At 35.7% G+C, this 13,754-nt stretch overlaps 1 protein-coding gene across 1 annotated transcript in view; it reads left to right on the plus strand.

The window, feature by feature from the left end:
- The first annotated feature begins 326 nt into the window (after positions 1 to 326).
- ZFPM2 (zinc finger protein, FOG family member 2) overlaps positions 327 to 13,754 on the plus strand; it is a 485,059-nt gene continuing 471,631 nt past the window's right edge. Inside the window, exon 1 of the mRNA XM_075063183.1 lies at positions 327 to 878. Coding sequence (XP_074919284.1) covers positions 839 to 878 — 40 coding nt within the window. The 5' untranslated portion in view covers positions 327 to 838. The remainder of the gene's footprint in view (positions 879 to 13,754) is intronic.

Consider the following 13,754-nt stretch of genomic DNA (forward strand, 5'->3'; position numbering starts at 1 on the left):
CGGCTCCAGCTTCCCCGTGGAAAACCCCAGATGAGGCGCATGCACTGTCCAAGAAGCGCCAGCTCCCAGTGCCCATCCCGTGGAGCATCCGCTTCAGCCCAGCCCCTGGGGCGCCCTGGCCAACGGGGCTTTAGCAGAAGTGAAGTGTTCGGGGGGGGGAGACTTAACCGGTCCCCAAAGCGCAGCGGGCGCCTGGTGTCCGCGGGAACAGCGCGTGACTAGTCTCACCTCAGTGTGCAGGAGCTCGGTGTCCGGCTCGTGTTTTCCCTGTCGGAGGGAAGTTGGGGTGGGGGAGGGGGACGAAGGGAGCCGACTCCTTCCCCTACGGAGGGCAGAGAGCAGCTCCCACGATTGAAGCCTCCCGCGCCCCGGAGGCTGCTGTTTGCAGGCGGACCTGTCTGTGGAAGCCGCCAGTGTCCGTCAACCCAGACGGACAAACTCCCACCCCCCGCTCCGCCAGCCTTGGAAAGCCCCTCCCTCGTCCCCTCCTCCCCTGCCACCTCCCGCAGCCCGTCAGTTTGAGCCGAGCGCGGCTCCGAGAGCGACAACGGCGGCGGCACCGCACAGCAACGGCGGGGAGAGCGAGCGCCCCCCCTTCCCCCCCTGCTTCCCCCCCCCCCTCCTCCTTCCCTCGTCTTCCCCTCAGCCTCGCTGCCTCTCACTCGCCCGAGCTCTCTCTGCCCCTCGTTCCCGGTCCCTCGCTCGCCCTCTCCCTTCTCATTTGACTGCGCCTCGCGAGGCGTCCAACGGCTCCTCCATGAGCCCCGGCGCCTGATCTGTCACCCCAGCCCGCAGCCCTCTCCTCCCGCACCTGGAGCCAGGCAGGAGCAGCGGCAGCATGTCCCGAAGGAAACAGAGCAAACCCAGGCAGATCAAACGTAAGTTTCCTGAGGGGGGCTCCCTCTGACAGACTTTTATTTCTGGCCTTCTTGAGAGAGGGCAGAGTCCCGAGTATGGGCAGAAGGGTTAAACTTCGCCAAAGAGGCTTGAGGGTAGAGCGAAAAGGGCAGAGATGAAAGAAAAGCTCCTTTGATGTAGTCCGAGCAGCTTCCTCACTACTGAGCACCTACTCCTGGCTCACCCTTCCCCTTAAAACTCCCTCACGCAGTCTGCGAACCAAACCATTTCTGTATGTTAAAGTTGAGCTAATTTAGGAGACCAGTGCGAACTACTTTACAAATAAGTATGCGAGGGATCAAGTAGAGCTGGGGGGTGGGTGGGGAATCCATGCCAGGCTAAGGCTGCCGAAATCCCAGAGCATCGCGAAGGAACAGAAAGTGCGTGTAAGAAAAGTTCCAGCAAAGGGAGCAGTAGGGAAAGGATCCTCCGAGCTGCACAACTCAATACTAACCGTCTCTGGGCAATACTGATTTAGTCATCTTTCGGGGCTCTTCCTCCCGTCGCTTAGGTTTCTATTATGCAAAGCTTTGCACTTCCCTGTAGGATTTGGTTTGCATAAAAAAAAAACATTTGCAGATAGTCGCCTTTGTTGTTTTCGGAAGTGCAACACTTTTGAAGGGGAAATGTTTTTGTTTTGGTTAGAAACCGGGTGTATTGGTGGGTCGTAGTCAAAAATCTTCTACCTAATCGTATCCATAGTTCACTTTTCCTGCCTGGGACACACATGAGCTGTGATCTCAACTTCGTAAACTTTTCTGTGCTTCAGATTATTCAACCGAACAATCCTAACGGTCAGTACTCGAAGAAGTGCAAAGGCGTTTCAAAACAGATACAATAAACCATTTTGTTTTAAAATCAGCACCACTGAGCTGATACAACTTCATTGATGTCTATATCCTAGAACTACTTTAAAACTAACCATCATGTGACTTGGAGAGGCTCCTTTAATAGCATTTTTCTCATTGATTTCTGACTTCAAAATGCGTATGACTAGCTCAGTTCTGGTGCAGTTTTTGAGTTGATGATTTGGTTTAGCAAACAAGAAAATGAGCTGCAGATTGAAAAGAGATTGGTCACTGTAAAACCTTTGGATTGTGTTGGTAGAACATCCCTGCTTAGTAGAAATTACTTTTTCACTATCTTTTAATTTGGAAAATAAAATAGCAGCATGTTCCTGATTAAGTTTTATGTTTACTAAAGTTAGTATGTAATAATAAATGATTGCAACTTTTATGTTTTGTAAAGCATTTTAATCCTTCATTTTTCAAGGAACTTTTTAATTACTTTGGGTTTTGATATTCTTAAGTAAACATGTTATTTGCTTTTAAACCTATACATTTTTATCTAATATGCATTAATCTATTAGTGTAGTTAATATTATAGAACAGCATATGATATGGGATATGATTATAAAAGTTATTAGTTGGAAAGGCTTTCTAGTGCATGACTGGTGTCTTGACTGTTTATAAATTATCAACATTACTGATTGTATGGCACAAAGACTATCTGATTCTATTTTTTGCATACTTTATATTCCCAGTTAGCTATGTTACTTTTGGTAACGTCCACTTCATAATGGCAGATAAATGCTAGGATACAAATTAAGGATTATGTACTTCTGATGTAGGTCACAAAGCATTTTTATGGCTTCCCTATATGGCATTATTAAATGGTAACCCAAATGCTTTTGTTTTTTTAAAAAGTGACATCTAATGGTTTATGTGTACATGAATGTATATAAATATATAAGAATAAATATAAACACACTTAACATATATGTGGAAATGGGTAGATTACACTGTACATTTGTGTGTGTTGTCTGATTTTTAAGAACTTTATTTTTCCATTAAAGTTATCATGCAAATTAGACTGTAATTTTCTGTTGTCAGAAGTGAAACAAGATCATCAGAGTTGGAGGACACATTATATTCATAGCACTTTCTGCTGATGGTTTTTGGGGTTGTGTGTTGCTTAGCTAGTTTTAAAGTAATTTTTGTTCAGGCCAATCAGGCAGTGTCCTGTACAGAGATTTCTATTAGTATTTGACCAACCGTAAGTAATGTTTTCTCAGACTTTGAGAAGTTTATTCTGATAAGAAGCATACTTTATTAAAATGTGTTTTTGAGATTTTTTTATTCAAGCAATATAGTAATTTAGACATAATATTTTGAAGTCAACTTTTCTTCTGCGGATATTGGAACACAAAAAATGGAGTTGAAAATGCTGACCATAAGAATTGTCAGTAAAAATAATGGAATTACTAATGACAAGTCTAGACCACCACTTTTAAGTTTGAAAACTCTTCAATTTGCAATAAAACTCTACACTTTGCTGATGAAGCATGCACAATTTAGAATCTCTATGTCAAGTAAAAAGTCAGCTTACACTAGAAGCTCTGAAGACAGAGGACAAAAAGGTTGTTGGGCACAGTTTTTTTCTTTTACTGCACACAGTTTCCTGCTATCTAAAATTGTGATTTATGCAGTATTTTAATATTTTGCTTATTCTTTCCCCTTGGGTGCTCTCTGGGCAGCGATAAAAAGGCGACGCTGAAAGAGCACCATTAATTTGCTCTGATGACTGGCCAGATAAGGGGAGATAATGGGAAAGATAAGCGGAGAAGATATACCATCAGAAACCCGATTATTACCATTAAAATTCCAGCCCAGCAATCTGCAGAAGCCTGATAATTCCTTCTCCGTTTCCACCACTTTGGATGATAAGGCAAAAAATAGTCACTCAGTGCTCCTTGATTAGACTGCCTGGGTTTCCTGATAATACTGTGATAAATTATGTATTTTGCCCCCACGTTTTGTCCCAAAAATTCAGATTTTTTTTCCTTTCCAGGCCTTGATTTTTCACCCCCCTCTAAAAAAACCCCTCTCTCAGAAGCTATTATTGTAATACTAGTTTGATAAAAAGCACTGATACGATAGGAGGTGTTTTGTATGGGAGCCCCATATCAATGTTATCAGCCCATCTCACCGCACCAGCTGCTAGCTGTTGTTGTTTTTAGCCTTATCACCTCCTGCCAATATGCCAATAAATTGCCCAGATTGTTCTCCATTCTGTGACTGTGCTGCAAAATTTATGACAGAAATGATGATTTTTTTACTAATGCATTTCTTTATGATTAGCAAATGTGGTGTGTCTGCATTTTTATTGTTATTTTCTTGTTCTTCATGCAGTTGACTGTGGTCTAGTAATGTGTTTACTGACCTGTATGTCCCCAACTTCAGTCACACTTAAGTACAGTGGTTTATGGATTGGGGGAGGGGTGTTGGCTGATTCATTTTTTTTCAAATGAAGCTCTGTTAGCCAAATACTTGATTAAAATTCTTAAAGAACTTTTACAAAGACAGTCTTCTCTGAGATATTAATAGAATAGTTTCTCGTAGAACTTTTGGTTTGGTTTTTAATTTGTTTAGTATAGCATAAAGATTGTTAGGTACAATCAGATTGTGGGAAAATATGGCAAAGTGTTTATGAAACTTGGTTTATGAAGAAAAAGAATTCTCATGAACAGTCAAGTTGAAAATTAAATATGCCACAAATATATTTTGAAAGTAAAATACTTCTTGTCAGGAAAAGTCTGGTTAGCAATTCACCATATCAGGCTTTCCTGAAGAAGTTTGAATTGATTTACAATGAAGAAATTGTCTGTACAGTATTTGAGGTCTTATTCCAAGCTATTTCATATACTTTATGCAATGTGTGAAAATTATAAGGAGAGAACTGACATTGGATTATTTTAAGTCCCTCCCGCTTTATTGCACTGTTTCCCACCATACGTACTATGACCTTTTTAAAAATGTTGGTTTAAAATTAACCATTTTTTATGATGTGGATGATAATATTGTTTAAAATATCATTATCTTTAATTTTAACCTAGTGTGGATTGTATAACATTAACAAGAGACACGGTTCTTTTCTATACTGTCTTTTCAATTTCTGTTGTGTTTTTTTTTAATAGGGTACTACGTATTTCAGGTATCCAGTGAAAATGTCCATTATATCATTAGTTACTAAGACCATTAGCAAAGGAAGAATGAGTGAGAATCTGTGTTTTAGTATATTGATGGATTTTTCACCATGCTAAGTTAAATATCTTTTGCATATTTCACCTGCCATATACTCAAACAAGTTTCTCTCTCTCTCTCTCTCTCTCAAACAAAACCACCACTGACTGTCTTTTGATCTTAGGGAAATTGTTGTTTTAAAGCAGCAAGTATAAAGACTGCCCTCTGTTTAAAAATGTTGCTATAAAATTATGTTTCCCACAGCAGATATATGATTAAAGTTTTATATTTGTGACATATGTTTTTATTTGCCTTTAGGACAAAGTAATGACTAGTGTAGTTCTGCAGTTAAACATTTAGAGAATTAAATCTGTAATATTGTAGTGCAAAATAAAATACATCATTTACATAGTTATGTTTGGAAGTTTTTATAAATCAAAAGAACAATGCATGCAATAGTATTTATTTATGAAAATGGATAATTATACAGCTTTAGTTGTTTTTTCAGAAGCAGACTACATATGAGAAGACTAAAATGTTTTATTTTGTTTAGCTATTTGGAAATGTGTAGAAAAAGCTACTGATTAGAAGTTCATAAATCATTCAGTAGAGTTTTCTAAGTTTAAATAGCGGCAGTAATACAGACACAAATACACCAGCGTTCAGATGCAGCAGGCTTGTTTGTAAGCATTTGAGTTTGGAAGTGGAATTCAGAAGTGAAATTCTCTTTCTGAATAAAATTGCAAAGTAAAATAAAATATTACCTTTCGATATCTTCAAGGGGCTCACTGTCTAAAAATAGGATGGTAAAAATGTGTTAAATCCTCACCACTTTAAAAAATAGACTTTTTTAAATTTAATGAGAGAGTTTAACTTTGTACTCGTCTTTAAATCATTCTGTAGCATCATAAAGGTGCTTCAGAAGTTTCAATTCAATTATAGCAGAGCTCTAGTTAAGCAGCTGCCTATATCCTTTGAGTATGAAACTATGATGGCGATTTTTAAGTTTTTGTAAGACTGAGTACCAGTTCCTTGCAAACTATTGATCTTTATGTTGGAAAATATGTATAGCATATGTTAATACAGAATATATGTTTGCAGTCATGTATTAAAGACATATAAATGTTATATAATTCAACTGTGAGAGAAAGTAATGCAATTAGATAATTTGCTCCTAATTTTTTGTCTCTACTAATTCATACTTTTGTTAGATATATAATAGCTAATGCTAAAATTCATGCAGAATTCTGTGTAATGAAGTGAGGAGGAAAGAACGCCGTCCATCAGTAGTACCAATTATTTTCCATTAAACATAAAGTGTACTTTATCAATAGTACAAAGATAGCTTGCTAATGAAGAAACTTGGTGTATTGTGTGTTAAAAGAAAAAGGCTTGATTCTTTTAAATGAAGAATTTTGTGTTTCTTGTTTTGAAAAGAAAAAACATAGATATGGAAGTTTTCTGATGGGGACCTCAAATTGTGTTTACACCTCAAATTAAGGTTAAGTGGAATTACTGTAAAACAAATACGTAGTTGCAGTTACTATAAATAGAGCCTATTTTTTAAAAAAATGGGCAATGCCAGTATTGCTCTTTGGTTTGGATAGGTCTTCCTGGAAGGACTTCTGTTCCACACTAGTGGCTTTCACCTGTATATTTTTATTATTTTTCCCTATTCAACTGAGAAAATAAACAGATTCCTCTCTTGAAAAATGCACATAGAAACTTGTAACTTAAAATCTTATAACCTTTATCTTACCTTCTGAAGAATATAGTCTGTTTGGATTTTCTATAAGTCTTACGCTGTATTCTTGAAGGAACATTTTTTTATAGGTCATATTAAGGTATCAGTATATAGCATTTTGAATAATTTATATTGTAATTGTTGAAGTTCATTATTTATTTTGGATGTGGGTGAAAATATACAATTAAATTGGTGGGTTTGAATGTGGAATTACTGTGCTCAAGAAAGGGACATAGCTCTTTAAAGGTATTAGCATAAAGACAGTGTATTTGTTTATTATGTTTCAAAATCCGCCACTAGTATCTCTGCCACAGGTAACAATTGACTTTTCAGGCTTCAAGTTAATAGCCTTGTCTCTTGCTTGTAGGAATCAATATTAGTATTAATTAATCACCATTATCAGCCCTAGAATCTGGTTCTATTTGTTGTTACATCAGCAAAATATCAATATAGAAAGTGGACTCTCTGATCGTCATGGCAACTTCATCTCTTGGGTCAAAGAAAGTTTATCTTATCTGTGCATGGAGAGTGGCAAACTGTTTAGGGATCTAGTTTGAACTCTAAGAACATTGATTTAGTTTTTGTTTGTGAATAGAGGCTGAATTCCAATCACAAGGGATAGGTAAGATTTAAATATTAATGCCCAAAGGCTTGTCTGAGAGGGTGGCATACCATTACTGCCAGATTGTCTTTTTGAGATGACATAAAGGTAGAGAAGGAGAATTGTGTAGTCAGGATTATTTAAAACTCAATAATTTGTGCATTTGACGAACATATTTTAAATGAAAGTATGATAATTGTATTGCAATTACCTGGCAATATTACTTCTTGCATGTGATCCCACAATCGGGGATTCCTCCACTTATGCAGAGATCAGTATAGAGTTAGCTCAGGAATGTGTGGGATGGGGAAATATCTTATTATTTATTCCCTGGTAAGAGATTAAAACAAACAAAAAAATGACTGAGAAGACTAGGATTTCGTTGCTGTATACTCCTGAAATAATGACAAGCAAACAAAAATCAGGGGCAATCTGAATACTACAGCCTAATCAGTTATTGTTACCCTTGGAGACTGATGAACTGATAAAAGTATTTCATGAGGCTGTAATGACAAAATATTACTGCTATTATTTTGTTGTACACCATACAGTGTTAATAGATCACTTTCAAATGTCCATGTCTTTGTCTGAGGAATCAGATTTGAGAATTTTGAATATCTATTATATGCTGGGCAGTTTTAAAGACATGAAAATCATAATATATGTAGTCTTGGCTGAAGTATAAACACACTTTCTATACTAATTATTCTTAAATGTGTATGTGTATTCAGGTGTACGCTGTCTATAATGTCTTAATATATGTATTTTAAGCATAGATTCAAGGTGTCAGTGCTATAATTACCAAGTTATTATGCAGATAGTATTTTTCTAATTTTATTTGCCTGAAGGTGAGGAATAACAAAGTTTCCATGTCATATCAAAGAGTGAAGCTGCCAATCTATAATAGACTCATTTGGGAACCCCAAAATATACTCAAGCTACTTTAATATACATGCAGTAGCAAAGAGGAGTTCTTGTGAAAAAAAACACTAGCATAACACGTACACTGTAAAAGGAATCACTTCTTGGTATTGACAGCTCTCATTGATTATTTAGTTTTATCTAATGCTTTGAAAGGGTAATGCCATCATGCATTGGTAACAATTCCAGATGGTTGTCACAGTAGATGTTTCCTTGTAAGGGATTTAGTCTATTGTAAAGTAAACATACAATATGTAATCTTGAGTTATATGTACAGTGCTTTGAACTACTCTATTTGGTGTAAGGATATTTACAAAAAAGATGATTTTTTTAATAAGTTAACAGTTTTAAAAATCAGCAAAAAACACCCCTTCTATCTTCCTGTTAGATATATTGAATGAACTCTGTTGTGGTTATGGATCCATCTTCTCCTTATTTTGCAGTTGGTCCCGACTTTCCATATTGAGAGTAAAGGTTACACAGATTGCCATCCTTTCTTACTATTGTCATCTTTTATTCTGAAGAGTCATATAGCATTTCTAAATATGCGGAAGTAGAGAGAGTGTATCTTTATTAGTAATCCTGTACACAGCTTTGCTCATGAAAGTTGCTGTGTTTTTTACGTTTATGCAATTAGTCAAGAAGAAAAATATTTTTGGACATATTCTCTCTTTAATTACTCCAAAGTAATCCCATCATTGCAAGTGTGTAAATAAAGGTGAAGTGTGGCCCCAAACTTTCATATTATTGAATTACCAGTTGATAGGTTTATAGAACTTCCTCTTTTAAAATAAGGGATCATTAAATTAATAAATCTTCAATGTGAATACAACTAGTAATGGAATATCTAGGCTAACACCGGATTAGTGGTGAGTTATTTGAACTTTTTCTTCATAAATTCTTCTAATACATTATTTGCTGCACTCACAGAGATGAGTTAGAGTGATGTTACTTTGTACTACCAGACAACTAGACTTACAGCTTTCAGCCTGTGATTAGCTGATATAATTGTGTGTCAAAGGCTGGTTTTAGTGTACTTAGTCTTTTTATCTAAAAAGAAAAGAAAAGAATACAAAAAAACAAATGCAGTGTAATAAAATACTGCATCATTTTCAAAGTTATTTATTTTGGTTTCCTCTGTCTAACCTTTTCTGAAATTGACAGTATTATTCTAATTATAAACCTTAAAGAATAGGTCTTGCAGACTCTTATGCATGTTCTTAACTTCATGAACATGAATAGTCCTGTTTACTACAATGCACATTGTAGTACATAAGTGTTTACAGGATTGGGGCCTAAATAGCACATGCAGTGATATATGTTAAGGGGTTCAGAGTTTGGTGCTTACAAAATTCATTAAACACAGTGAGGACCTTGCTTGAATAAAGTGCTTTCCAGTGAACACACGATTTTCATGGCACAGATTTGCTCCATCTGTCAGAAGTGTCATGCTTTACAGCCTTTATTTTTCATACTTGAGGTATGCTTTTTATGTGACAAAATTATATGGAGAAATTTTATATTACCTTTTAAGAGCATATTGGCATTTATTATAGAAATGTGAATTTTAACGAGAGTAAAATGAATTACAGAGTACAGTACTGTACACTTTATAGGCCAAAGTATAACAGAAAAAATTTGACAAATATTTATTGTAAAGAATATATTTTGAAATTCAATAAACTTGTAAATACTTTCTTTAAAATACATGGAGATGTTTATATAGGAAGAGAGGAAATTTTCTAGGGAGTGATTTTAATCTCACTTATGCTGGTGTAACTCTACTGGCTTCAGTGGAGTTACTCCTGATTTACACCTTTGTAAATGAGTTCAGAATGAGGACTCTACAACTTTATATTTGACTACTGTTCCATTGGAGGGGAGGGAAAAACAAAGTTTAAAGATTAATGTTTACATTAATGTAATAGCATCAAAAAAGTGTACTCGCTTTGCAGTTCTTTAGCTTCATGTGATAATGTGAATATTCTTTCAGATTTATTGAGTCCTAGTATTTAATTTTTATTTCCAGACTTTTGATTCAGGCTTTATATTTAAGCAGCTATGCAAATTGCTACTCTGAAACATTTTTGGGGACTTAAACTAGGTCATAGGTGTACACAGGTACTTTCTACAGCATTTCACAAAGGCAGTGAGGCACCTAAAATTGATATACTATCAAACAAGATCCTGATCCTATACTCATTGAGGTAAGCTGCAAAATTCCTATGGCACAGGACAAATCCAAAACTACAAAAGAGTTTAAAAAGCAATTTCCCCCTTTTACTCCTCCCCTCCTCCATCAAAATATTCAGCTAACAAATGTAGAGAAATAAACTTCCAATTTTTCTTGGCCACCAGAATACTTTTATTTTGAAAACTCTAAATTGGGTTGATATTATGAACATTTTTTCAGTTAACTGTACTTTGGCCCCTTTGTCCAGTTTATTTCAGTTGAGATGGACATTCTGAATGCTTCTTGTAGCAGTTTGTGGTGGTGGTTTTGTGTGCCCTTACTCATGTGAATAACCTGTATTTACATAGCAGTCCTGTTTGAATGGGAGTGTTTATATGAATAAGGATAGATTATTCAAGAGAGTAAGGGTTACAGGATTAGGGTCTTGGTTTGAAAATAACGTTAATTTACAAACAAGACTTAATGTTTTATCAAGATTTTATTTTTTTATTTAGAAAGCTCTCTTTGATAGTTATTCCAGAATAGGTATGGAATTTCAGTGAGCGCTGACCAATTTGAGTATTGAGAGAAACCTCATATATTTGAGTTATTTTGAAAATTTGTTAGTTGGTTGCTAAAAATATCAATCCATTCCTTAATAATGTGCATCTTGGACAAACAGGCGCATATTTTGTCATCAAGTTGCTTATGCTTCTGAAGTCAGGGCTACAACTGGGTCAGATGATAAGATGAGCACAACAGAAAAACGAAGAGCGCCTCTGATAAAAACTGATTGATTGATGTCTGGCTTCCCCACCATCACAAGCAGTTGACAGTTAGTTTGGGATCAGATGATTTGGCTTTTGCGATAGAAGATGGGACCTACTAGGCAAATCTGAAGGACAAAAAGGTCGGTTTCTGTGTAGTGTCAGGCAAGGCTGGGCTCCCAAAGGGTGGAGCATTGGATTATGTTGTTTAGTTCTATGACTTAACTTTTCAAGGTCCATTGAAAGGTGAAATAATCTGGTCAATGCCAGTACAGGTAAAAAGGATGGGGGAAGAAACCCCTCTAAACTTACTAAAAAAGTGAATTTACAGTAAAAAAATATTAATTTTTAATTGTAATATTTACTTACAACTCAAGTTATTTATATATCTTGTAAGCTTTCTGGTAGAGAATACTCCTTACTTTATATCTAGCAATGGGACTGCAATAAAGGAAATTCTCTTATATAAGTACAGTAAAGGAATATAATGTAATATAGAAAAAACCTGGGTCTTAGCTTTCGATACACTTACCCATGTTCAGTGGGCTATTATGTATTATATATCTTTGACAAGATAAAAAAGTTAATTACTATAGTACACTTTTTAAATTTTAATAAAAAAAGTAAAATGTAATTTCTGTGAATTAACAAGGGAATACTATCATTTTTACTTTACTACAGCACTAAGAACTGTGAATTTCATAGGCTAAATATATAAATTTCTACGCAGAACACATTACAATTAACAATCAAAGTGTAATAGGGACAATAGAAAAACTGGGAAAATGAAAATCTTAGTAACTTTCAAAATTTAAAGGTTTTCTCAGTGTTAACCAAGAAAATTTGTACCACTCTCTTACAATTGGAATTGGGACAGCTTGGATTTGAATTTAGATTTTGGACAGTTTGATACTCTCTTGAAATCCTTTATGATGTATTGCTTTTCTTTGAGTTTTAAGGGTCAGATCTCCAAAGGACAGTTGGGTCTCAGCTAATGCTGCTGGCTTAATATCAGTAAGAAGAATTCTGCAAGGTGCTGTACTGCTGATAGTATAACTGGAATGCAATATGAAAGAACCCGTAGTATAACGTGGAGTGCTACCATAATAAGTGATCGTTGTAAGTGAACTGGTGATCATTTGAACTGTGATTAGTTATACTTCAAGAAAGGTTGTTTTCTTACTGTTTAATCTGTAGGGACCTGATTCATTTTTTTTTAAAAAAAAGGCTTGGGAATTTCACAACGTTATCATGGATCTTTTTGCACAGGAGTTGAAGTATATGTTGGGTGCATGATTCAAAAACTAAAGTTCAGGACTTACAGAAATGTGTGAGTAGAGGTTTTAGGCAGGACTACAGTAGTGTGTAAGAGTATCCTCCATGTTTGTCAAGAGCGTGACAGATCACATTAGAATCTGGGTTTCTGTGGATTTTTATACACTGTTCTGGTGTCTCCTACAGCAGCATTACAAATGGTGGTCAGAAGCAAATTTTTACAGACCATACATACTTTCCGGTATGTTACAGATTCATAAGTATGTTTATCTGAATATGTTATACAATAAAGTAATTCGGCTGTCATACAGTAAATTAGTTGCTGTTGTAAATATATCTTTTTCTTTAATTATTTCAAAAATAATTATATACTTCATAAAAAAAAAAAGTCCCTCAACAAGATTTCTTTCTTGAAAGCATGTTTTTCATATCTGGCTAGGGAGAGTGCCCTGCCTTACTTTGCCTCTTTTAGAGTTATATACCTCTAGGGTGTGTAATTGAGAGTCATCTAATTATACACAAAGGAAAATCAGGGTTGACGAGTTTAAAAAAAAAAAAAGTCATGCAGCCAAAATAATCAAGATCAGCATTCTTATAAATGGAAAGTAACAATCAGCTACTTAGACCAACTAGACTGTGTAATTTTATGATTAGTCTTACAGCTTAGGAAACCTCATTTAAGTGGGAGTGTATGTTGGGGATGTTATAACTGGACTGATTAGCCTGACATTCACTTGACGTTCTTTGACTGTTAGACTGGAAGTTTTCACTGTCAGGAAAGAAGAACATTGGACTTCAGGTAAAGAATATTTGTGACAAAGCTTTTGGGACATTTTTCTCCCATAAGAGTGATTATCAACCATAAAATTCTCTTGGGAGGTATAATAGCTCCTGCAGTGTAGAACAAAGGTGAAAACAAACACTGAATATTTGGGGTCTTATTCTTTTCTCACTTACACTGGTGTAAATTAAGATTAACTCTACTGGTCAGTGGCATTATATCAGTATAAAACTGGTGTAATAAAGGAATCAGACCCTTTGTGCCCTCATTCACCATTTTTGGGAAATTAAAGCCCATTTATACACTTTCAAATATTTCTTGCAAGAATGCATAGTAATTTTTGGTACAATTAGAGTATTTCAAATACATGGCTTAAATTCAGTTTTGGCTTAGTGCTCAGTTAAAAATAAAAACTATTTTATATTCACACAGGTGGTCCTAGACTTTTCCAAAGTATTTTCTGTCCTTTATGGTGCTGAATTATGTATGCATTCAATTGTGTTAGTATTTAGGGGTGTTAACTCAGTTTTTCAAGATAACTGCTGCTATCTAAGCACATATTTATTATTAAAA

Source organism: Chelonoidis abingdonii, chromosome 2 (assembly GCF_003597395.2).
Source record: "Chelonoidis abingdonii isolate Lonesome George chromosome 2, CheloAbing_2.0, whole genome shotgun sequence".
Classification (NCBI taxonomy): Eukaryota; Metazoa; Chordata; order Testudines; family Testudinidae; genus Chelonoidis; species Chelonoidis abingdonii.